This window comes from Pelodiscus sinensis, chromosome 3 (genome assembly GCF_052426305.1).
Source record: "Pelodiscus sinensis isolate ZL-2025 chromosome 3, ASM5242630v1, whole genome shotgun sequence".
NCBI classification, from domain to species: domain Eukaryota; kingdom Metazoa; phylum Chordata; order Testudines; family Trionychidae; genus Pelodiscus; species Pelodiscus sinensis.
The window spans coordinates 40875129-40902519 of NC_143054.1; the positions used below are offsets into that span (position 1 = coordinate 40875129).

The window sequence follows — 27391 nt, forward strand, 5'->3', positions numbered from 1 at the left end:
GCTCTTTTTCAAAAGTCGCTTTTTCGAAAATATCTTTTAAAAAAGCCGCTTTTGAAAGAGTCTAGATGTAGCCTCACTCAAGTTTTCTGGCCCAAGTTAGAAGCAAGGAAAAAGGATTGCATAATATATATATATATATATATATATATATATATATATATATATATATATATATATATATATATATAAATGATTCCAGTTAAATATGGCCATATACAATGATGGCCAGTCATATAAAATTTGGAGCAGGGCTGAAACTGAAACTCATTTTCTAGCCTGCTTGTTAATCTAGCGGATTTTTTTTCCCCAATCAAAAATAGACTCTGATAGCTCAAGAAAAGTGACATCTATTAAACTTAAGACTTTCTTGACGCTAAGACCTTGTCCAATAATAATAGAATTAGTTCCTTCTTATATTTAAAATGAAATTGCTGCTATTCACTTAACTTGGACCTGAAAAATTATCAAGCTAAAATGTCAGAAGAAAAATATCAGACTGAGGTTGACTGGAATCTGAATTTAACAAGTCATCATTTAAATTGTTCTGTTGAATTCATTATTGCTTCATGACAAATTTTATTATATGAGCTTAAAATTTTCCTAACAAAAGTCTAATATGAAAGAAAAAATTATATTGGAATTTTATCCAATTGGAATTATAATGTTTTATCATTATATAATTATTATTTTATGTAAGAAGGCTACTCTATCTCCATACAGTAGTTTATTTAATCTTCAATTACAATCAACAATCTGTAATCTGTACAGATATATTGCATTACACAATTAAATCATTTTCGCTTGTTAGCTCTGAAAAAATGTTCTATATTTTCAACTCCAATAAAACCAGTACAGTAATTTTGTCTAACTATAACATTCTGCATATTGTTACTATTATGTGTGATTGTCAAATGGTCACTTTAAGAAAGCCAGATTCCATAAGAAGTGCTATGAGATAGATAGAGGTTTTGGGAAAAGTTTACAAGCTGCTAAAATTCAGCAATAGTTAAACTATAGAGAAGAAATATGGTCCAATGGTAAAGTACTAGCTGGAATTTGAGAAAGCTAGGTTCAATTTGCTGGTGTGACATATTTCTTGTGTGACCTTGGGCATAGATTTTTAAAGGTTTAAAGATTTTTAGAGGGATTTTGAAAAGCACTTAAGCACCTAACTCCCAGAATAGAGTTTTTGAAAATCTCTTTTGAAAATTTAACATAGCTAGAAATATTCTATCATTACCATGTTCTCATCATAGAAACTGCAAAAAATATCTCTAGAGATCCAGCTGGTGCAATGAAATGGAGAGATTCTGTGGTGGGGTAGTTGTCTTGCACTCAGTAAAAAGGGCTTAAAAGAGAATAAGGCATCCAACCAGGGCTGATAAAAAGGGCTGCAAGGCAGAGGCTATGTCTAGACTGCAGGCTTCTTTCGAAAGAGGCTCTTTCGAAAGCATCTTTCGAAAGAGCGTCTTTCGAAAGATCGCGTCTAGACAGCAGGCGGATCTTTCGATAGAGGAAATCCGCTTTTTCGAAAGAGAGCACCCAGCGAGTCTGGATGCTCTCTTTCGAAGACGGCCTCTTTACATTGTAGAACGCCTTCTTTCGAAAGAGGAACTTTCGAAAGAAGGCGTTCTTCCTCGTGAAACGAGGTTTACCGCCATCGAAAGAAAAGCCGCGTTCTTTCGAAATAATTTTGAAAGAACGCGGCTTGAGTCTGGACGCAGGGGAAGTTTTTTCGGGAAAAGGCTACTTTTCCCGAAAAAACCCCTGAGTCTGGACACGGCCAGAGTGAGTAAGTCTCTCTCTCTCTCTCCCCCTCTATCTCCCTCTTTCTCTCTCTCTCAACCTGGAGGGAGAAGGACTCGCTGTCTATATAGACTGGTACATGGACAGAGCAGTGCTAGACAAAGTCAGGGAAGCTCCAGCGTAACCAGCTCCTAGGCTGAGGCCATGAGATGGGGGAGGCCTGAGAGGGACTAAGACAAAAGAAGGGGGCCAAAGAGAAAATAGGCAGAAGGTCCACCCCCATTTGCCAGTGCTGAGAGTGGCCAATTCAGACTGCAGCTTGCCCCCTTGGAAGGACTGCTGAGGGTCACTGAAGCAAGTGTTAGGTGTAGGCATAGCTAGTTCCCCTGAAGGGGATGAATCCAGTGGTGGGCACTGCCAAAGGGCAGCACCCAGGGGAAAGGATGCCCCATTTTAAGAAGGACATGGGTACTGATGTGATAGAGATCCTTAAGGAGAAAGGTAACAATGGGCAAGACAGTGCAAGAAGAGCATACTCCTGGACAGAAGAACTAATTCCCATGGCTAGCAGGCGGCGCTATGGTGATGAGTGCAACTCTAATATAGCTGCACAGAACATATGAGGATAGCTATTCAGCCCAATCTGTAAAACAGTTAAGCCCACACATAAAGATCTCCAATCATCCAAGAAGGATAGACTATCTTCGTAGGTCTTTCTGAACTAAGAAGAAAGTAATGTAAAAATGTTCTGCTAAGGGCAAGCAGACAAAGAGATGGCAATGTGGTTTTCTCACAGTCAACCTGAAATAGCTGAAACAAAAAACAGGACTATGTAGCACTTTAAAGACTAACAAGATGGTTTATTAGGTGATGAGCTTTAATCACTTAATAAACCATCTTGTTAGTCTTTAAAGTACTACATAGTCCTGTTTTTTGTTTCAGCTAGACCAGACTAACATGGCTACATTTCTATCACTACGCTGAAATAGCATGAATGATTAAGGCCAGATTGTTTCTGAAGTCAGCAGACAAAGTTCAGTTAGTGATGTTGGACATCAGCACTCATACCATCGCTTCACATGATACCACAGAAACTCAAAAGGAGTCTGAATGAGAGATGAGTGACTAAAATTGGATAGGCTTCTGAAGTTGATGGACATGAATCCACTGGTAATGGTAGATATCTGCACTAATGATCCCACTTCATAGGATACATCTCAGTTAATAAATGATCTCAGGGAACTTGGAAGAGTGTTAAAAGATAAAACTGTCGAAGTAATCTTCCTGGAGATCTTTCCTATCCTGTGGGAAAAGAAAGACAAAAGACAGAGGATTCTGGAAATAAACTGTTATCAAGGTAACTGGTGTAAGGCATGGAGTTTGGGCTTTTTTTGGAACATTGGTAAATCTTATATGAGAAGAAGAGAATATACAGTTTGGATGGCCTTTGTCTCAGTAGAAAAGGAACAAATCCTCCATAGGACAGGCTTATATTAAACTAAAAACAAAAGGTCAGGATGAAAGGGGGAAAAAAGAAGACTTATTAAACACAAAATCAAGATGCTAAGAAAAAATAAAACTAATGGAAGTAAAACCTGAGTTAATGGCTCAGATGAAAATGGTGACAAGTTTGTTAGTGGGCACATGAATAATGGAGAAGACTACAGCATGTTCATCACACCAGCAAAGCTTTAGGGCTGTGTCTAGACTGGCATGATTTTGTGCAAATACTTTTAACGGGAAAAAAAAAAAGCATCCATGCCCAGTGTAGACGCTCTCTTGCGCAAGAAAGCTCCGATGGCCATTTTAGCCATCAGGCTTTCTTGCGCAAGAAATTAACGTGGCTATCTACACTGGCCCTTGCTTATCCCTGAGCGGGAGCATCAAAGTATTTGCACAAGAACCACTGATTTTGTACATTACAAAGTCAGTGTTCTTGTGCAAATACTCGCGGCCAGTGTAGACAGGCAGCAAGATTTTGCGCAGCTTTTGTGCAAAATCATGCCAGTCTAGACGCACCCTAGGAATGCTGAGCCTTATGACTGGGTGAACCATAGAGGATGGAAGGCTGCCTAAACCAATAGGAACATCTGCCTAAGCGTGAAAGCAACTAATAACTAAGAAATAGTATATAATGAAGGGGAAAATTGCAACTCGATAGAGAATGCATAGAATGTGTAGTAAATTGACCAAGGAAGCAAAAGAACACTAGGAGACATCAATGGCTAGAAGAATTAAAAACAACACAAAAATGAATGTTATGTATATTAAAAACAAAAGTAATTCTAATAATGGTCTGTTGTTAGATAAATGTAAAAGAACTGTCAATAATAATGCAGGAAAGGAAACAGTGGTCAATACATGATTCTGTTTTGTATTTGGGGAAAACAGATGGTGTATTCATACGATATGAGAGTGACCAAATACTTTCCATTGCAACAGTAATTAAAATGGATGTTAAACTAAAGTTACACATTTTATAAGAGCAAGCCCAGATAGCGTACATCCTAGAATTTTTTTAAAAGCTGGATCTAGATTGTTAATATTGATATTTAACAAGTCTTACATCATTGAGGAAATTCTAGAGGAATAAGGAAAAAAAACTAATGTTGTACCAATATTTGAAAAGGGCAACTGAGATAACCAGAGTAACTTTAGGACTATCAGCCTACCATCATTCTAAGGCAGCAACATGGAATGGCTATAGATATAGGACTCGATCAATAAAGAATTAAAAGAGGATAATATCATTAACGATAACCATCCTAGTTGTAAAGGCTATAGTGCTGATAAAATAAAGTTAGACTCTGTATGACATTTGACTTAGTACCACATGATATCTGTCTCAATAAACCAGTATGATACAAAATTAACATGGAATATATTAAAGTGGATCAAAAATGGCTGATAGGCCTCAATTTAATTATGAGTAGAGAATCATCATTGAAAAACTATATTTTTAGGGGGTCCCGAAGACACAATTTTTTAGTCTGATGCAGTATAAGATCTTTATGTATGGATTGGGGGGGAAATCATTACTTACAAAATTTGAAGATGGCACTAAATTTGTGGAGGATATAAATAATAAAAAGATCAGGTCCCTGATTTGATTGCTGTCTGTGTTGTACATACCTAATCAATTAGCAATTGAATTCAGCTAATGTAAGGTCATAAATCTAGGAACAAAGGATGTACTCCATACATACAGGAACTGTAGTTCTGAGAAAGACTCAGGGGTCCTAGTGGATAATCAGCTGAATCTGAGCTCCCGCTCCAATGCTGTGGCTGAAAGAGCTAATGTAATATTTTGATTGATAAACAGAAGAGTGCCAATTAAAAATAGAGAGGTATATTTGGCACTGCTGTTACTATTACTGAAATAATGTGCCAAGGTTTGGTGTACATACTAGAAAAAGAATGTTGATATATGGAAAGTGTTTAGCAAAGATCTACAAGAATTAATAAAGGATATGAAGGCATGGATTATAGTGAGAGACTCAAGGACCTGAATCTGTTTAGTTTATCAAAGAGAAGGTTAAAGAAATGACTAGTTCATGGTCTATAACAACAATGGACAAACAAGACTAGTGAGTGGCCACATGAATGGCCATCATGATTCCAGTGGTGGACAACCTGAGAGTTCCACCTACAGCTCATGTATCCTTCTCTGCCCCCTTTTCCCATACATCTGGGACAGTGGAGCCCCACACTTGCTACTCCTTCCCCCTCCGCCAAGCACTTTTGGAGAACCATGAATCCACTGATTCACACTCCATCCTTGCTCCTCACCCTTCTTCCCAGGACTTCAACAGCCACAAACAGCTAATTCAGTTTTCAAGCTCTGAAAGAGAGGGGGAGGTGCATGGACAGAGTGCAAATCATGGAATTCATGGAACTACGAAAGTGCTGGGAGAGAGAGGGAGGAGTAGGAAGTATGGGGCTTCAGTGCCCCGTGCACAAGAGGTGAGTAAGGGCATTGGCAGACAAGGGATGCACAGGCCACAAGGTGGAACCCCAGTGGGCCACATGTGGCCCTCAGCCTGCAGGTTGCCCACTCCTGGTCTATAAGAAGAGATCATCAAGTCCAGTACCCTGCACTTATGGCAGAACCAACCACCATCTAGATCATCTCTGACATGTTTTTATCTAAGCTAAATATGAATTCCTGTGTGTAACATGGCCAAAAACAGTTAGTGCCAGCATTGCTGGAATACTGTGTCCAGTTCTGGTGCCCACAATTAATGAAGGATGCTGTTAAATTGGAAAGATATTCTAAATAAAAGACCTGAGAATGTTTAAACGATTAAAAAAAACATGCCTTAAGATAAATAACTTTGAGTTATTCACTGTAACAAAGAGAAGGTTAAGGGGTGACTGAAACAAATATTGAATTATGAGCTATTCAATATAGCAGAGAAGGATATAACATGATACAGTGGCAGGAAGTTGAAACTAGACAAATATGGTATACTTTTTTAATGTTGAGAGTAATTAGTCTCTGGAACAATTTACTAAGGGTTATGATGGATTCCCTATCATGGACCATTTTAAAATTAAGGTTGGATGTTTTTCTAAAAGGTATGAATTCAGAATTATTATGGGGAAGTTCCATGGAATGTGTTGTACAAGAGATCATACTGGAAGGTCTCTTCAAATTTTGGTATCTATGAACCAAAGAGATAGTACCTGTTCCAGAGTACATTTACACAGAAGGGCAAAACTTGAATTAAGTTACGCAACTTGAGCTACATCAGTTGCGTAGCTGAAGTCGAAATAGCATAATTCGGCTTTTGGTGCTGTCTACACAGCAAGCAGTCCAAGGAACACTCTCCCTTCGACTTCCCTTATGCCTTGTGAAATGAGGGTTGCAGGAGTAACAAGTCCTCCAGGTCAATATTATTTCAAAATAATGGCTTGCATTGTAGACACACTCTTTGTTCCTCCTGTGTAGACATAGCCCCAGAGGGCTTCTAACCTGGGAATAAAATAACAGTCTGTGGATGGATACCACAAACAGTACAAGGGAAATACAAGGACAGTGAAAAAATTCATGTCATCAGAGGTTGGCGGCTACTGCTCTTAATTAGAAAATAATAAATGGCTTCTGTCTAGTGCAACACCTAGTGTACATATCCTAATATGTAGGAATTATTTGTGAAGATTGAGTGATTTGCAGTGTACCTAAAATCTGATTAAGTATTTTAAACAATACATGAATTATTATACTAACAGAAAACAATTAGTGTTATAATTATTTTAAATAAATAATCATAATATACAGAGTTAAATTAGATATGCATTTGGAAGCAGGGAGCAGGATAATAAGTTATTTAGTATTTAGAACCTCTTTCTGAATCCATTAACTTTATACAGAAGAGAAGTAATTTCAGAAATAATACATACCATTACAAGATGGCAATAATCTGTTCCATGCTGGTTTTCCGTCAACACCAATCACACATGTTATAGTTGAAGGATCAATAATTTTATATCCAGAGTCACACTGATAAGTAATAGTTGACCCAAGTTTGAAGTCTGTTCCAATTCTAGTCCCATTCATTATGTTTCCAGGATCAAAACAAGCTTCCCGTGGCTTTTCTGTTAAAATGGATTATACATAAAGTAACTGTGTTATCAATATAAGTGTACTAAAATACATTTAACAACCAGCAGTTTTATAACTAGATTGATGTTTCCATCTTGTAATTAGAATATATTTTTATACTTTTAAATACTGCTAGAAGGTCAGGGATGCTTGTATATGACATCTGTCTGGCCAAAAAAATTAAACCTACATCATTTAGTAAGTTATTAAGAAAATTTGAAAGCCATAGCTTTAAGCACCATATAGATGACTGTCAGTCACCACCAAAGTGAATGAATGAATGCACCTTCTCCACTCACATATCATACATCATTTTCAAGCGTAAAGGCTGTTTTATGATGAGGTATGATGTGGAACTGTCAAATCATGCTATTACCATAGAAATAGGGGTCAACAATGACATCAGCAACAAACTGAAATGACCACTTTGACATATTTGCATTTATTTCTCTTAGTTTAATGACTATGTATTATTTCACTACATAAGAAATGGATTTCTTTGCAAACTCAAAGCATATATTGAAAACACTGAATTTATTTCCAGCCATCTCTTATATTACAGGCATGGTATCTCTAATGCACACTGTGGTTTCTTTGTCACAAGCCCTGAGCTCAGGGATTCTTTTAGCTTATAAACTTCCAGATGATGCCCTAATTCAGTTATGTCTCTTTTTCTCTTCGTTCTATCAACATGGAAGAGGGACATAGGTACAGGCAATACTATCTGAATAAGAACATTGCAACTGAAATCATCATCTTCACATCTTGGTTAAGAAGGGCTTTACAGAAAACAAATTCTACACAGTTAGCTGCTGTAACTATTCCTCCCTTGCCGGATTTAATTTGGTCTTCTTGGTCATGTCAACAAATGTTTTCATGCCAGCTTTTTTGACTGGGATGAAAATGCTCTATGTCCCATCACAATCAAGTGCACATCACAAAAAACTCTCCATTTGTTTTTCACTAGCATCTTCAACTTCCTACAAGAAACTCTTGTAAATTTGATGTTATCTGTAGTCAGGTAAATATATTTATAAGACTACCTGGATGTGATTCTGGGGCAAATGGACGTATCATATTATTAATGACATGACTGGCAAAAGCTGCAACAAGCTCCTCAGATCTTTTCAGTGCAGAGGCAAGATCTTGTTCGGGGACTTGGTATTCATTACTTGTTGTTAAGCCACTTCTTTCTCTCTCAGAGCTTCTTTATAGTCATAATATGAAACTGTGTATTATCATCTCTAGAACTAATACTGACCTATACACCAGTATCACTGAATTAAAAGGTTAGTTTCTAGAATATTTCAAAGGCCTGTACCGCACGTAAAGTCAATTACAAGTAAAATACCTTTTTCCAAGCAGACTAAATGTTCTATTACCTCTACTAAAGTTTACAAATGGAGAAATATATTAGGAATTCACATTCATTTATATTTATCCACTGTCCCTGAGAACTGTGGGCAAATTGTGACTGGTGCCAAACCTTCAGTGCGAGATTAATCTGGTGAGTAAATTCCAAATGAAAATATAGAAAAATATTACTATCTCTTGTCAATTACAGTGAAAGCTTTGTTATCTGGCATTCTGGTAACCAGACAACTTTGTTAACCGGCATTGCCCCCAGCCACAATACTGTCACATCTTCAGGCGCACTGGCCTGGCTTGGTTTACCACGATTGGCTTAACAATTTTTTATTTAAGACGTACTAATCATTTTTAACTCAAAATAGAAATGTGAGACCAACTGCCTCACACTACAAAACTACCAATATTAAAAACTTGAGTTTTACTAGTATTGCCCATTGGTTTTTCCTAGGTTGATGGGACCCTCAGATAACCGGAATTTTTAGATAACCGGAACTCCCTAATCCCTGAGCGTGCCAGATAACACAGATTTTACTGTACTTTGACAAATATGAATATGCAATGTGAAAACATTCCATGTAAGTATATTGCAAAAGACTAATATTCACCATTTTCTCACATGTTAAACAGCTTACTCATTTCTGGAGAGCTAAAGAAAATTAGTAAATTCTATTTTATACACACACAACCAAGCAATAAAGACCCTGAATTTCATAGGATTCCAAAGTCACAAAATCACACACTGACGTGTCAAGCATAAAAGAAATGTAAGGATTAGTAGGCAATATTAGTTCTGATATTTAATTCATTGATTGAATCATAATTTGCATTATTAAGTAATGGCCTTATTTCAAGAATGTTTGAGATTATTTTTAAATAGCATAATTTTATGGTTACAAGACACTTTGTAGTTAATTAAATGGAAGCACTGTATTAGATACCCTTTCCAGTATTACACTGGATTAAAATGCTCTATTTTTCTCTAGTATAATAAGGTATGACAACTTTATGGCAGGTGATGAAATTACATTAATAGAGGTGCAAATATATAATGTTGTTATCTTTTACAGTATTTATTGCTGTTTTTCTGATTATAACACTCTGCGTATTCTGCTTTGTATAAAGCAAAGTCTGCTTGGGGCTGAATAACTTGAAAATGAATAACTTAGCAGCATTTTGAACTAACAAAACTTGTAGATGGTATCATGAACTTTCATACCTACAAAAGCTCATGATACCATCTACATGTTTTGTCTGTCTGTAAGGTGCTGCTAGACTATCCATTGTTTTTTTTATGTTTTTCAAGGTTGAAGAAAGATAATACTTGAGAAATAAGAAGAGAGTTTTCATATTTATTTTTAACTTTAGATCTTTTAAGTGGGTTAACAATTATTTTGGAGGGGGTTTAGTTGTTTCTTATTTTATTTCTATTTTCTTACATAGCGTATTGAGTTTTTCTTCAATTGACTGGAGTGAAAAGCTAAGGCGGTATCTTTGAGGCTTACAAACAGTTTGAAAATTCTGAGCACAGATGCAGAGACATAGCAAGCCATTGAGAAGAAAATTTTGCATATTCACAGGATGGTTACTGAGAAATAACCAAAATGTGATTACAGGCAGTCCCCGGGTTACGTACAAGATAGGGACTATAGGTTGGTTCTTAAGTTGAATTTGTATGTAAGTCGGAACTGGCTCCAGATACAGCCGCTGTTACTGAAACTGACCAGGGGCTGACTATAGGAAGCTGGAGGCAGAATTGCTCTGCCCCCAGCTTCCTGGAATCAGCCACTGATCAGTTTCAACAGGAGCTGTATCTCGAGCCTGGGACAGAACAGCTGGGCTGCCAGATAGCACCCGGCAGCACAAAAGCCTGGTCTGCTGGGGGGGGGGAGAGGGAAGGGCACTAGCTGCGCCCCCCCCAGCAGACCAGGGACATGGGGAGCAAAGACGCAGCGGCTGCGGGGTGCCGCGCTTCTGAGGTTACTGAGAAATAACTGCAGCTTTGCTCCGGGTGTCCCTGGTCTGCTGGAGACGGTCCCCAGCAGACCAGAGGCACCGGGAGCAAAGCGGCAGCGGCGGCGGGGTGCCGTGCCTCTGAGGCTTTGCTCCCGGTGCCTCTGGTCTGCTGGGGACCGTCTCCAGCAGACCAGGGACACCAGGAGCAAAGCCGTAACTCGGGGACTGCCTGTACATAAATCTTTATACATGACTAATAGCAGCCAGCCAAATTACAAGGATTCACACACTGTATGATTATTTCAAAATGGCCGTACAGTAAGTACGTAAATCATACTGAAAATCACGAACAACCAACAGGTAGAGAAAAAAATGCATTAGTATGTATCAGCAAATGTACCACATTCTGGAGTTCTAATTAGGTGAGACAATTCCATCTGAGTAGAACATTTTGTATATAACAGCTATTTTTTTTAACTTGCACCATTTCACCATCCTTTCAGAAGATGATAGTATACAGGAAAATTGCCTTTTCATGTGACTTTACATTTGCAAAAGGATTTTTTTTTTAAAAATACACTGGTAAAAATATAAGTTGAGACTATGATTCATATTTGATTATAAAACATATAAGTTTTAATGAATCAAATATTATTTAAAATAGAATTCTCTACAACATTTTTACACTGATCATTTTCATAGGGTTGGCTCAGCGATATATCACCAACATAAGATTGTAATTGAATAATCATATAATACCAGCATATATATTAAAAGATAAAAGTGTGTGTGTGTGTGTGTATATATATGTTTATAAACTTTAAAATATATTTACATGCATACACATAATTACAAACATGAAAAATAAGAAATAAGTGTAGTATGTGTGTATATACAGTTGCAATTAATCCTAATTTGAGACATTTTCCTTCTGAGTGTTTACACATATGATGTTGACAACAGTACCTTTGTATTCAATGGCGAATCCTGACATTCCTACTGAAGCATCACTGCGAAATGCTAGAAATAGACTATTACCGCTGCTCTCTATTCTTTCAGGTGCCTGGGAACCTTGAAAACTGCCAATTAGAGGACTGTTAGAATCTTCCCCTTCATAAATATGTAGAAAATCATAACTAGGCTCCATATTGAAACTGAAATAAAGGAAAAGAGAATTATATTGTTTTTATTTTTTGAGAATTTTTTTACTACTTTAATACTGACTGTCTTTTCTTTTATTTACCATCTTTTCATCTGCTGAAATAAGAGTCCTTAAAATATATCCCACAATCCCAATGTCACATGCCTGCAAACATTGCATGATCAATGTGTAATGTAAAACAAACTGCCCTGAGGAGAAAGTTCTAAAGATTGTAACTTCTTTTTTTGGGGGGAAGGAAGGTCTACAATTAAATTAAACTAGATTTATTTTAGAACATTTACTTCAAAGCCTTAGAATTTAATTTAGGGAGAATTTCTTAGTGAATTATCACATTAAACTGTAATTTGTGGTAACTAGGTTCTATGCTCAGTTCTGCCATTGTCCTGTTAGGTGACTTTGGACAAATCACTTCTTCTCGACCTCAGTTTCTCCATGTATTAAATGGGCAAAATTATATTGATCTCCATTGTAAGGTACTTTGCAATCTATGAACGCTACACAAGAGCTAGTTATTTTTACTATAAAATATATAATCAGTACATTTATTAAGTGTATTGAACTGTTTATAATGTACAGGTTGAACCTCTGTAAATCGGGACACTCTGGTCTGGTAACATCTGTGGTCTATCGGGACCATAGATGTTCAAGGAGCAGAGAATCCCAGTGGAGGGCTGGTGCCTAGGAGCCTTGTGAACAGGCAGAGTTGTGACCTGCTGGCAGCGAGTTGCCTGCGGGGCTGGGCGCCTAGATCACCACAAATGAGAAGCTGGGTGGGCCCCAGTGGGCTGCCTCGTGGGGTTTGGAGCCTGGTGCACTGCTGCAGGGGTGCTCAGTTAGGCTGCTCAGTGCACTCCAGCTGAGCTGCCCTGAAGGGATGGAAAACCAGCATGCAGCAGAGCCGCCTGGAGGGGCCAGGAGCAGCACGCCATAGCTGAGCTGTTCAGCTAGGCTGCCCAGTGTGACCCTGTTGGGCTGCTTGGTGGAGTGGGAGCCTGGCATGCTGCAAGCTGGGTTACTTGGCATGGCAAGCAAGGAAGGGTGGGGACTAGCAGGACAGCAGGGGCCTGTGGCTGGTCTAGCATTTGGAGGGGGGGGAGAGGGCATATCAGGGATTAGAAACAACCTCCCCGGTCAGGAAAAATCCCTAATCTGGAACTGGTCAGGTCCCAAGGGTGTTGGACCAGGGAGGTCCAACCTGTATTACAGGTAAGGGGAACAACAAACATTTACATCTACAAATCTGTTTGACTCAGTGAAGGCAGTACAGCAGATTGTTAAAAAAAAAGCCTTAAAAAACAATGAGTGGTTCTGTTGTTATAGTATTTTTTCAAGTTGAAGATTAACACGGCTACCACTCAGGGATCTTTCAGAGAGATTTAAATATGGACTAAGGAGCCTTCAGATCATTAGTTCAGGGAAACTGGGTTGATGAAGACACAAATACAATAATATGAGAGCCTTATAAAGAGACAGACAGAAGCTGAAAAATTACATGAAGTTTTTAACAGAAAAAGACGATCAGGCAGGGGTGTAATGGGTCTTCCTTTTTTCTTTAATGGGGTTTAAAAGGGAACTAGATAAATTCATGGAGGTTAAGTCCATAAATGTCTATTAGCCAGTGTAGGTAAGAAATGGTTCCCCAGCCTCTGTTTGTCAGAGGGTGGAGATGGATGGCAGGAGAGAGATCACTTGATCATTACCTGTTCGATTCACTTCCTCTGGGACACCTGGCATTGGCCACTGTTGGCAGACAAGGTACTGGGCTGGATAGACCTTTGGTCTGACCCAGTATGGCCATTCTTATGTTCTTTCTAACTACCTTCTGGATACTAAGTTATAAATACATGTTTTATTTTACATGTTGCAGTTACATGTTTATTTAGTAGTAGTAGTAGTAGTAGTAGTAGTAGTAGTAGTAGTAGTAGTAGTAGTAGTAGTAGTAGTACTGGTACTGTAAGTCTACATATTGGCCTTTCCAAGACATAAAAGAAGACAGGGAACTGGGTGCATGGCTGTAGCTAAGAAGTGAACAGCATGGACTTTTCTAGAGGCTTGTTACCAGGTGGAGCAACGTGCACAAGAAAGGTTTCATTTCTAAAATACATCATGTTGTATAGTAGCTGCCCCATGTAGACCCTGCTATTGCATAGTAATATACACTGGGGAACTCTTAATGCATATCAATAGGATGTACATGGGGGTATGTCTACACTACAAAGTTAATTCGAACTAACAGACGTTAGTTCGAATTAACTTTGATAGACGCTACACAGACAAACCGCTAGTTCGAACTTAATTCGAACTAGAGGAGCGCTTAATTCGAACTAGGTAAACCTCATTCTACGAGGACTAATGCCTAGCTCGAATTAAGTAGTTCAAATTAAGGGCTGTGTAGCCACTTAATTTGAACTAGTGGGAGGCTAGCCCTCCCCAGCTTTCCCTGGTGGCCACTCTGGGCACCACCAGGGAAACTCGTCTGCCCCCCTCCCTGCCCCGGACCCCTTAAAGGGGCACGCTCTGGCTACGGTGCCTGTGCCAGGTGCAAGCCTGCCAGCAGACCCTGCACCTGGCATGGCATGAACCAGCCACCCGCTGCCACCCAGCCCACTGCCTCTTCCCGGGGCCAGGCTGGTGGCTCCCGGGAGCCTGCCTAGGTCCGCAAGAGGCGGGCGCCCGCCTGGTGTAGTGCAGATATCGTGGACCTCATCCATGACCTCCGCACTAGACTCAGGAAAGTGGCCGTCTAGGGCAGGATAGCTGCCAGCCTGGCCATCCAGGAGCAGGTTTGCATGAAAATCAGGGTGGTCCAATGAGACCCCCGACCCTGAGCCCTGAGCTTAGAATAGCCGTACTGGGTAAGACCAAAGGTCCATCTAGCCCAGTAGCCTGTCTGCCGACAGCGGCCAACACTGGGGACCCTGGAGAGGATGGACCAAAACAATGACCAAGCCATTTGTCTCGTGCCATCCATCTCCAGCCTTCCACAAACAGAGGCCAGGGACACCATTTCTACCCCCTGGCTAATAGCACTCCATGGACCCAACCTCCATGCCTTTATCTAACTTCTCTTTAAACTCTGTTATAGTTCTAGCCTTCACAGCCTCCTGTAGCAAGGAGTTCCACAGGTTGACTATTTGCTTTGTGAAGAAGAACTTTCTGTTATTAGTTTGAAGCCTGCTACTCATTCCTTTCCTTTGGTGTCCTCTAGTCCTTCTATTATGGGAACTAATGAAGAACTTTTCTTTATGCACCATCTCCACACCATTCATGCCTCTATCATATCCCCACTCGGTCTCCTCTTTTCTAAGCTGAGAAGTCCCAGTCTCTTTAGCCTCTCTTCATATGGGACCTATTCCAAACCCCCTGATCATTTTAGTTGCCCTCCCCTCTCCCACCCTCTCTCTTTCCCTCTCCGACCTCCTTTTCCCAGTCTCCCCGAGTTTTGTTCAATAAAGAGAGTTTCTATTTTTGAACACACGTGTCCTTTATTTTGTACATCAAGAAGAGGGGCTAGGGAGGAGCAAGTGGAAGGAGGTGAGGGAGGAATGGGGTACGAGCCCCCGTCCGGGAGGACTGGGGTGGCTCTGCAGGCTCCTCGGGGTGGAAGCTCTCCTGCAGCCCCCCGATGGACCACCCCCCAGATGGCAGCCTGCGACAAGTGCAGCCAGGCTGATGGCCGAGTCCTGTGATATGCCAAATGTGGGCATTCAGGGCACTCCAAGCCAGGACTGCTTTGATGTCCCTCATCAAGTTAGACAAGCGAGCGGGGAACCCCTGAGAACTGTCTGTCCGGGGTGGGGTTCGGGTCCCTTTAAGCACAGCCCTCGGCTAGCCTGAGACAGCAGCTCCACGCTCTAAGTCCTAATCTGATGCCTTGCTGGCACTGCTTCCGGCCATCCTTAACCTCGGTTCAGGGTCCACTCAATGTGCACATGCTAGTTTGAATTAGCAGAATGCTAATTCGAACTAGTTTTTAGGGCTAGATGCACTAGTTCGAATTAGCTTAGTTCGAATTAACTAATTCAAATTAAGTTTGTTCGAATTAGTGCTGTAGTGTAGACATACCCTGGGCTATTTAGTATACCACATGGGCCTCTTTGGAATTCAAGCCCATCTATTCATATTGCCATTCTGTATACACAACTCATGGTTATTTCACCTGCTAATGGCTTCGATGAGACTAACATAACAGAAGAATATCTGCAAGAAAGAATTTAATTATGAAGAAGGATCTGGAGAGGTCTGGGGACAGCTGTCATAGGCAAAATTTGTAAAAAAAAAATGTAAAAAGCATAAAAAACAAAAAGACAAAAAGGCTTCTTCACAGGGTGGGTTTTTTTGGGGATCTTTTTATCAATTCAACTATAGTGCATGTCAAGAAGATCCACATATTTAACATGTGTAGTAACCATTTTAACCAAACATGAAACAATTATAGTTAAAACTTCTGTTCACATACAGAAGCATTTCCACTAGCCCATTCAACTTTTTTTTCTTCAGAAAGCAGTATTAAGAGACATACATATTTCGCTTTTACTCAAGCTTTCATTTTACACAGAGGACAAAGGTTATCTGGTTAAAATGCCCTTTATACCTTTACTTTTTTGCACCAAACTTTTCCTTTGTTGTGACCCTTGCATGTCTACACTACAGAGTTTTGTTGAAAACAACAGTGACACTGTTGCAAAAAAAGCAATCATGATTTTAGGATGCATTAACAGGTGTGTAGTGAACAAAACACGAGAAGTCATTCTTCCACTCTACTCTGTGTTGATTAGGCCTCAGTTGGAGTATTGTGTCCAGTTCTGGGCACCACATTTCAAGAAAGATGTGGAGAAATTGGAGAGGGTCCAGCGAAGAGCAACAAGAATGATTAAAGGTCTAGAGAACATGACCTATGAAGGAAGACTGAAAGAATTGGGCTTGTTTAGTTTGGAAAAGAGAAGATTGAGAGGGGACATGATAGAGGTTTTCAGATATCTAAAAGGGTGTCACAAGGAGGAGGGAGAAAAAAATGTTCATCTTGGCCTCTGAGGATAGGACAAGAAGCAATGGGCTTAAACTTCGGCAAAGGAGGTTTAGGATGGACATTCGAAAACTGTCAGGGTGGTTAAAAACTGGAATAAATTACCTAGGAAGGTTGTGGAATCTCCATCTCTGTAGATACTTAAGACTAGGTTAGATGAATGTCTATCAGGGATGGTCTGGAGCCTAGACAGTACTGGGTCCCTGCCATGAGGGCAGGGAACTTGACTTGATGACCTTTTAAGGTCCCTTTCAGTCCTAGTATTCTATGATTGAAAAATGATCATTTTCCTGTCTAGAGTTGAGGAATGTCCACACTGCAATTATGTTCTTCTACAAGAAAATCGAAAGAACAGAGGGGTTTTTCTGGCATTGGTCATTCTCATTCTGTGAGGAAGAAGCCTTTCTGTGAAAGAGCTCTTTAGCAAAAAGGCATGTGTGGACGGGGAAGAGGGTGTTATTTAGGAAGAAGAGGAAAGAGGAAAAAGCACAGGTGCCCTGATGGCCATTCTGTCCATAGCAATCACAGCTTACACGCGAGAGCGCATCCATTCAGGTTGGATGCTCTCTTTCGAAAAAGCAGATTGATTTTTCGATGCACTTTTGCAGTATGGATGATCTCTTTCAGAAGAATTTTTTTTTTGGAAGATCTCTTCCGAAAAAAGCTTCTTCTGAAAGAAGCCTGTAGTCTAGAAGTAGCCCCACAGAATGTGTAACAAAGCTGGGACGACAGTATTGTATGTTAGTAACCCAGTTTATAAAACATCTTGGGCCTCATGTTGCCCACTCTTTAACTGGGGAACACTTGTAGAAATCAATGGGAATTCTGCTCATAGAAAAAATGTATGCTGGAATAATTTATCTCTTCGTCTGGAATTAAAAAAAAAATCTGACCTATGCAATGTTTGACTTGACCCTAGGAATGTGATTATTATGGTGACTTCTACTAGGTAATGAATGATTTATTCCACTTATGAATATCAATAGAATGAAATGTCAGTGCCAAACCAATTGATATTTACAGAACAATTGTTAAAAATACTAACACCAAAATGTAATCAGAGAACATTTGTTATTGTTAAATATATTAGTGGGATTAAAATGAATGAGAAGAGTTTTAACTATCAAGAAGGTTTAATATAAAAGAAACAGAAAACATTTTAAATATTTTAATTTAATAAGCCTCACTTCAGTTTAATGACATTTTTAACATGAGCACAGGGAAGAGCCTCTGAAAGGATTTTCTATCTTGCAGAATACACTAGAAACTATAACCAATCGTGAAAAAGGTCTATGTCCTCATGGATGAAATCCCATGACTTCAGACATTCAGACTATGTGATACTAAACTAGCCCTCAACATATCAATCAACTGTTTCATTTTGAACTCTAGCCTGCAAGATCTCCCCCTGATGGGAGCTGAGGAGGGCTTCAGAGATGCTAATAATAAAATCCAATAAATGAAAAAGTGATTCCACAATTTAAAAAGATCCTTCAAGCTAAACTTATAAAGTTGGCCCTAAATATATTGGAATGGAACTACATCTACTAAATGTTTACACAATAAGAATCAATTTTCAGTATAAACACCTTTACTTATTAAGTGACCATTATTACATATTGTTAAAGTATTTTTCTGAAGGATTAATTCAATTTAAAAACTTAGTGAAACCTTCCTTCACAGTTCTGGCAAGTGACTCATATTTTAATGATAATGCACTACTTAATGTTAGCCTGCAGACATAGCTAGACAAGAAATGGCATACAGATGATTTAAGTATCACACAATACAGGAAATACATTAATATGACAATGAAATACAGGTATTTAAAACACTCTGGGTAGTAATATTCCCAATTAATATAGAGCTGGGGTTGGCAATTAGCCAGATGCGGCTTGCCAGGGTTAGCTCCTAGTGGGCCGCTGGCACTTTATTTACCTGTGCCTCTACAGATACACATGCTTGAAGCACCTGTCGGCTGCGGATCACTGTTCCCCTTCAATGGGAGCTGCAGAAAGCATTGTCCTGGTACATGCCGCTTCCCACAGCTCTCACTGGCTGGAAACTGCAATCTGTGGTGAACAGGTGCTTCAAGCAGCTGTACCTCTGGAGGTGCAGATCAATAAAGAGCTGTCAGCCCACCAAGGGCTAACTCTGGTAAAACACATGCTGCCCATAGGCCAGTTATTGCCCACTGCTGATACAGAGCCATCCCAATCAAATTATCAATGGTGGAACATATAATACAAATTAAATTATTTCTTAAATCATTGTGCCCCACAAATCACAATTTTTGCTGCTCAAATTACACGTTCAAGATGAAAATAAAATTCTGTAAAGCTAAATATGTTGTTTCTTTCATGTCATTCTGCAGCAATAATAAAGTAGGTTTTAGATGCACTCTCTAGGGCTTAGGAAATATAATTAGAGTTCTATAAAGTGATCAATGATGTAATATTTGGATGTGACATTTAAAAACCTGAGACATAAACATAGTTTCCCCCTCCCCAGAAACTGTACCTTTTGAATATCAATGCAATGACAAAGTCAGGGTTTACTTTTATTCTCCAGTCACATTCCTTCCCAGGAGGATAGGGCTGTGGATAGTTAGGTGATAAAATAACACCCGCTGGACCTGTGAGATTTCCACCACATGCCGCTGTCAATACCAAAAGGAAAAAGAAAGCAGTTACATATTAAACTAAAATGCACAAACTGTTCAAATAAGAATTATTTGTTGCTGTTTTTTAAATTCAGAATAGTTTTTCAACCCCAACAATACACCTTTTTGTGGTTCCTTCAACAAACACATCCTATTTTACACATATTTTCTCCAATTTATTTCAAAAGCAAAGTTTTCCTAGAAAATGCAATAGTAATCTAAATAATAAGGTATGTGGGTTTGCTTAGTGATTTAATTCCAGCTTCATTTAACAATGTATTTATCATTCACAGGATAAACTTTACAGACAAAAGTAGGCAGGCCCAATAGTAATTGATGTTTAATGATACTATTTTCCTTGGGTCATAGAAGAGACATAAAATAGTTTGATCCAATTAATAAAAATACTACAAATTCACTGATCCAGACACTTGGGCAAAAACAAACAAACAAACAAACGAGAATGCACAGCTAACTCATACCAGCATTCTGAAGGTAGGTGCCTATATCAATATTTAACACCTAAGAAGGAAGGTCAGTTGTAGAGGTGCAGAACTTCTATCATTCTGCATGAAGTAAATAATAGTAATCAGCCAAGCTGTGTTTGAAAAACAAATTAACAACATGGTTCCTTTTATAGGTAATTAGTCTAATAAATATGCAAAAATCTTCATGTCTTCTGATGACTCAACTTGTGGTAAAACACATGTCCACACTTAAGAAAGTTATAAAGTATAAATTCATCAAAGAACATTAAACAAATATGACTAGCAGTTTGACAATGTATAGAATGCTAATAAGTATAGCTATTAAATCACACATCCACAAAACACTGGAATTAAATTATATGAGAATTTTAAAATCTGTATATCAAGGATTTATAAAACTGTCAGGATTTCAGTACTGTTGTGTATATGACAACAAAGACTATTTTAAACTTCAAAATCCCCCAAGGTCATCCCGAATATAATGGAGTATTAAGTATTTAGTTTCACTAAAACTTACTCTCTCGCAGATTAATTAAAATCTAGAATCTTAAAACAGACCAAAGAGATACAAATTGAAGTATCTTAATTGGACAAATCACTACTTTTTATTATTATTGAATTAATAGTCTAGAACATCTTATTTTTAATCCATAAAGCTATGTGTTTTGTCTTTCTCTAAATTCTTTAGTTAGGGTGGATCCAAATATTGGTGAATATCCACTTGATGATTTGTGGACTACAAAGTGTTAGATGTTTAAACTTGTCCTTATGCAGCACTGCACTGCACAAATGGGAACTGTAAAAGACATTTTGCAGTGCTACTCCAAATATTCTACCTGGTATGGAAGGGGAATTGATGGGACTTTTCTTGCATCTGTCCTGCTATTTTTGAGAGAGTTAGTAATACTAGTCAAAACAATACTTAGATTCAGAGAAATTCAAAGAAACCTCTGAGAAAAGGCCCATAGGAAAGGGAATAAAGGCTTATGCATACTCTATTGATCATCTGGGCAGGAACGAGAAACAATTTAACCCCTAAGTATTATTAAATAAAGTTTCCAATCTACCTCAAAGCAATTGGAAACACAACCATAAATAACTAATCAAGAAGGAAAAGTATTGAAGTTTACAGCTGATGACCCAAAGGAGCTATTCAATACATTTGTGCTCTGGTGCTCTAATCCTACATGGAGTATTGAACATAAGAGTGACTTGGATAGCAAGAACCTATCAGAAAACCAGCACTATGCCTATAATACCTCTCAGTAAGACTTCCAGGTCCCAGTCTTTTCATGCACTAACCAGAGCCTAATAAAAGACATATTCCATATATGTAGGGTGGAAGATATCAGGAATAGTGAAAGACAGAGAACTTTACTCCTTTAGGCAGATCCCACAAATAGACATGTAAAAGAACTTTTCTTCACATTCTTTGGGTAGCAGTGGCTGTCTGATCTTCCCTTTGTATGTATGAATGTATCTTTCTTAAAATTGTCTGAGAAGATAATGCTTAATGCATGAAAACAAATTACTGAGTGAAGGGGTTTGCTGGCTTTATCTAAAATGAGTAGACACAATCTTCATTTTGAACTACTGTCTTTGGTGTTTTTTAGTTATGAGTTAATATTTCTGGTCTAGATTTTTGCATTAATGCTTCAATTGGTTTTATGTATGGCCTCTGATTCTCACCTAACTAGGATTTGAAAACTATAAATTAATTTCTAACAAAGTAAAATTATTAACAAGCAAACATTAATATAGCAAATTTAATACTTTATACATATGCAGTGCCTTTCACCCAAGAATCTGAAAAACTTATAGTATATAGGCATACATTATTATGTCTGTATTATTGAGAAAGGGAAACTGTAGTACAGAGAAATCAAATGACTTTGCCAAGATCATAATGTAAACTAGTGGCAAAGTCATAAGTAGCACCCAGGTGCTTTGACTACAAGTCCCATGCGTTTACCAGCTGACCAAGTTGCCCTACATTTAATTGACAGTTCTTTTCAGAGCTTGTCACCTTAACTGTAAACAAATTTTTAAAAAATAGACGGTAATGGAAAAATCTGTTGTCAATAATAGGATTTGTCTTGAGAATCTAACTGCCAGTATTTTCAAGTACTGACAGACGGAGTTTTTCATAAAGCACTACTTTTATATCAACATGTTAGGTTTACTAATTGGACAATTTAAAAATTGGAATATGATTTGCATAAGCTGCGAGCCCAAAGCACTCTAAAATTTTAATCTCAATACCTATGCATGTAGGAGGATCAGGTTTCCAAAAGAATCGGTTATTCAGCTGCACACAAGTAATTTTGGCCTGTCCTTGGAGTTGATAGCCAGGGTCACACTGAAAGTTGGTGGTATCTCCAGGCTCCCGGCTGTCTCCATATCTGGTACCATTCTGTGGAGTCCCAGGATCATTACATGTTGATGCAACTGATGCTATAAGAAAATGATGAAATCAACAGATTTAAGACATGTGTACTACATTTTCATAAATACACAATGCAACATTATTTAGGTGCATCCAATCAAAGACAATATTATTTGCTTATCCGTTATCATAGTAAGGCAGTTTGTTTCCTAGGAATTTGCCTACTGAGATACATCATCCTTTTGTTGGCTTCTGGCAAGTTTCCTCTGGTGAAAAATATGTCCTGATAGGGTATGTCTACACAGCAAAGTTATTTCAAAATAACAGCCGTTATTTCAAAATAATTTCACTAGCATCTACACAAGCCAACTGCTATTACAAAACTAATTCGAAATAGTAGAGGGCTTATTTCAAAATTGGTAAACCTTATTCCATGAGGAATAACACCAATTTCAAAACTGCTATTTCGAATTAAGTGCTGTATAGACACTTATTTTGAAATAGGGGGCCTCCAGCCCTTCCCAGGGTGCCCTGGTGGCTACTCTGGCCACAACCAGGAAAACTCCTTCCCACAATCCCCGGAGCCCAAAAAGGGGTAGAGTCTGTTTGGACACAGTGCCTGTGCCAGCTCCAGGCCTGACAGCCTAGAGGAAGCAGTCGCTGCCCCTGACACCGTTTGCCTCAATAAACGAGGCAGCCAGTGCCAGCCAGCCCTCCACCGTTCCCCAGGAGCAGTCTGCAAGCTTCTAGGAGCTTGCCAGGGGCCAGAAAAGGCGGGCACCTTCCTGGTCCAGTTCAGAGATCATGGACCTGATTGAGGTTTGGGGGGAATCCTCCAACGTCCATGATCTCCACACTAGATGGAGGAACGTGGCCATCTACAGGCGGATGGCTGCCAGCCTGGCCACCAAAGGCCATATGTGAAGCCAGGAGCAGGTGTGCATGAAAATAAAGGAGCTGCAGCAGGCCTATGCCAGGGCCACAGGTGGCAGCTCCCAACCAGAGGCAGACCCAGACCTCTGCCCCTATTTTGATGCCCTGGACCACACCCTCGTGGAATGAGGAGTACAGCTAGTTCGGATTAGAAAGCCTAATCCAAACTAGCTACTCCGTGCCGCGTGTAGCCGCGCGGCACGGGGTTGGAACTAGCTGGCATTTAAAAATGGCGCCGACCGGCTTCATGCAAATGAAGCCCGGGAAATTCAAATCCCGGGCTTCATTTGCAATTGCGGATGACTACATTACCCCTGCTAATTCGAACTAGCGGGGTAGTGTAGACATACCCTATGTTAGGCATTCTTACAGACTTCTCGGTGAAGACCGAAACAAAGAAGTCACTGAGCATCTCTGCCATTTCCAAGTTTCCTGTTATTGTTTCTCCCTCCTCACTGACCAGTGGGCCTACCCTGTCCTTAGTCTTCCTCTTGCTTCTAATGTATTTATAAAAAGTCTTCTTGTTTCCCTTTATTCCCATAGCTAGTTTGAGCTCATTTTGTGCCTTTGCCTTTCTAATCTTGCCCCTGCATTCCTGTGTTGTTTGCCTATATTCATCCTTTGTAATTTGTCCTACTTTCCATTTTTCATATGACTCCTTTTTTATTTTTAGATCATGCAAGATCTCATGGTTAAGCCAAGGTGGTCTTTTGTCATGTTTTCTATCTTTCCAACACATCGGAATAGCTTGCTTTTGGGCCCTTAACAATGTCCCTTTGAAAAATTGCCAACTCTCCTCAGTTGTTTTTCCCCTCATTCTCGATTCCCATGGGACCTTACCTATCAGCTCTCTGAGCTTACCAAAATCCACCTTCCTGAAATCCATTGTCTCTACTTTGCTGTTCTCCTTTCTACACTTCCTAAGAATTGTGAACTCTATTATTTCATGATCACTTTCACCCAACCTGCCTTCCACTTTCAAATTCTCAATGAGTTCCTCCCTATTTGTTAGGATCAAATCTAGAACAGCTTCCCCCCAGTAGTTTTTTCAACCTTCTGAAATAAAAAGTTGTCTCCAATGCAATTCAAGAACTTATTGGATAGTCTGTGCCTCACAGTGTTATTTTCCCAACATATATCTGGACAGTTGAAGTCCCTCATCACCACCAAATCTTGGGCTTTTGATGATTTTGTTAGTTGTTTAAAAAAAGCCTCATCCACTTCTTCCACCTGGGGAAGTACTGGTGAGGGCTCAGCTAAAGTGCAGTGTTCCATTTTGGGCACCACATTTTAAGAAAGATGGGGACAAATGGAGAGATTCCAAAGGACCAGTTTTCCTGTTGTTCTCCCCATCAGTACCTGAGCCAGGCCAGGGAATCTAGTGATCCAACCAACAGGCCCATTTTAGTGATGAATGTCGTTAGGTCCTGTGATGATGTCACTAGTATAGATGTGTGGACAGAGTTGGCAGCGGAGCTGATTGCAGGGATGGGTTCCTGGGTGGGTATAATGGAAGTGTGCTGCTTGGTTGCTGGAAAGGATTTGTTTCAGGTAAGGGACTGTCTATAGGCAAGGACTAGCCTGTCTCCCCAGGCCTGTGAGAGTGAGGGATCATTTTCCATGATAGGTTGTAGATTGCTAATGATGTGCTGGAGGGGTTTAAGTCGGGGGCTGCAGATAATGACCAGTGATGTTCTCTTGTTTTCTTTGTTGGACCTGTCTTGAAGAAGCTTATGCCTGGGTACTCGGTCTGGCTCTGTCAATCTGTTTTTTTCACTTCCCTGAGAGGGAAGTTTTAAATTTAAGAATGCCTGATAGAGATTCTATAGGTGTTTGTCTCTGTCTATGGGATTGGAGCAAACCTGGTTGTATCTTAGGGCCTGGTTGTAAACAATATGATTGGAAAATGTGTCTTGGATGGACACTAGAGGCATATAGGCAAGTGTAATGGTCGGTAGGTTTCCGGTATAAGGTGATGGAAATATGGCCATCTTTTAATTGTACAGTAGCATCAAGGAAATGGTCCAGGCTAAGGTTGATGATGGGGTGGAAATTGTTGAAATCCCTGTGGAATTCTTCAAGGGTCTCCTTCCCATGGGTCCATATAATGAAGGTGTTATCAATGTAGAGTACATAGAGTAAGAGTGCTAGGGGACGAGAGCTGAGGAAATGGTTCGAGGTCAGCCATAAAGATGTTGGCATATTGTGGGGCCATGTGGGTACCAATAGCTATGCCACTGCTAAGGTTTGAGGCTTTAAAAAGAACAGGTAAATGTATGGGTTGGTTGGGATGAAACTGAGATAGACCTTTGTTAAAAACTTGGGTGTAGGCACTGGTGCCTGGTCTGCACTAGACTAGGAAGGTCGGCTTAGGATATGCACCTCAAGCTGGTTCAAAATAATTTCAGAATATTTAAAAGAATTAATTATAGCTATATCTGGCTGTTTCTCCTATAGTCATAATAAATTTACTGATCTCATGTAGGCACGAGAGCAAAGGTATTTCTTTAAGAGGGATTACCATAAGAGGAGAAGGTAGAGGCATGTATTAATCACATATGGATCCCTTTGAACAAAACACCATATTTTGAACCAGCTCGTTCTATACATAGCTAGCCATATCACCTTGTAATTTTTTTTCACTTCCTTTATCCTCTCTCCACACTCCTCTTCTTCGTCACACTCACTTGTTATAGCAAATTAGATCATAGTACAGCAGAGACTGAATATTCCTGTATTTCTGTACAACGGCTTACAAAATATCACCCCAATTCTTAATGCGGTTTTTCTATTTTGTCACAATACAAATAAATAGTACAACTACTAATATAAGGTCACAAAATGAAAGCAAACATGTATACTATTTTATGCTATAGGTTCTGTTTTTCTTTGAGAATTCTCTCCCTTTCCTATCCCCAATATGTTATCACTGTAAATTTTGGCAGATTCTCTTCTCCACTTCACTCTCTTGCGTCACTCAGGCTTCACAAAGGAAGCCAAACTGTACTGCTGGCTCCTCACTGCAGAGTCCTCTGGCATGTATCACAAATCACCACTGCTTTTTTGTTTATTTTTTTGTTTAGTTTTTTTAAACCCCTCCTCCCGATTTGACCTTTATAACCTCTGGACTATGCACAGACATCAAGACCTGATGCTTTTCTGTTTTGTTTTTGGAACCCTCTGATTACCTCCTCATCTGGAATCAGACAGCAAAAGAGCCAGCCTGGCACCCTCAAGGTGTGTCTAGACTACAGTGTTTTTTCGAAAAAAGTCCACTTTTTTCGAAAAAACTTCCCCTGCATCTAGATTGCTGCCATGTTCTTTCGAAAGTAAATCGAAATGGCAGTTTTTTTGACCATGGAAACCTTGTTTTACAATGAAGAACGCCTTTTTTCGAAGGTGCTCTTTTGAAAAAAGATGCTATGTAATGCAAACTGTGCTTTTTCGAAAGAGAGCATCCAGACTGCCTGGTGCTCTTTTTCAAAAAAATTGGCTTGCTTTTTCGAAAGTACTGGTTGTAGGCTAGATGCTCTTTTTTGAAAGAGGCTTGCAGTCTAGATGTAGCCTCAGTGACGCATAAGACAAGATTTCTTTCCCTGCTACTTTTTCATAAGAGCCTTTGCCACCCAGAGCCACTGACAGAGAGTGGGGATGGCAAAGAGGATAGCTGCCCTGGGTCTTCCGGTTTCTACTGCTATTACTGCAGCAGTGGCAGTGGCTAGATCCCTCTGCAGTGCACTCCAGAGTCCCTGAAAGCCTGGCTGGGGAAGGCTAGCTCCAGCCATGTCCCTTTTGCCTGAGACCCTGCCCCTTCTAGGGGCATGGCACCAGGTCCACTCTCATCTTGCCCAGGAGCTCAGCAAGCCTCTCCGTAGCAATGTTGCCATCTACTGGTTCAGGGAGGAAAATTCAGGGCATGAGGGGAGAAAAGAATGAGAACAGTCTTCACAGCCCAAGGAACCTCTGATATGAAGGGAACAGGAAGGGAGCAATTCTGAGAAGGTGGAGAGGAGATTTGACAAGATGACTTTCATTATTTCCATGTAGAGTAACAGCAAA

At 39.6% G+C, this 27391-nt stretch overlaps 1 protein-coding gene across 1 annotated transcript in view; it reads right to left on the reverse strand.

Annotated features, from left to right (window-relative positions):
* Positions 1–27391, reverse strand: part of CSMD1 (CUB and Sushi multiple domains 1) — a 1868278-nt gene that overhangs the window by 299955 nt on the left and 1540932 nt on the right. Inside the window, exons 27-30 of the mRNA XM_006137767.5 lie at positions 22276–22467; positions 19384–19522; positions 11642–11829; positions 7150–7344 (exon numbers count right to left, since the gene is read on the reverse strand). Of these exons, the coding sequence (XP_006137829.3) occupies positions 7150–7344; positions 11642–11829; positions 19384–19522; positions 22276–22467 (714 nt within the window). The remainder of the gene's footprint in view (positions 1–7149; positions 7345–11641; positions 11830–19383; positions 19523–22275; positions 22468–27391) is intronic.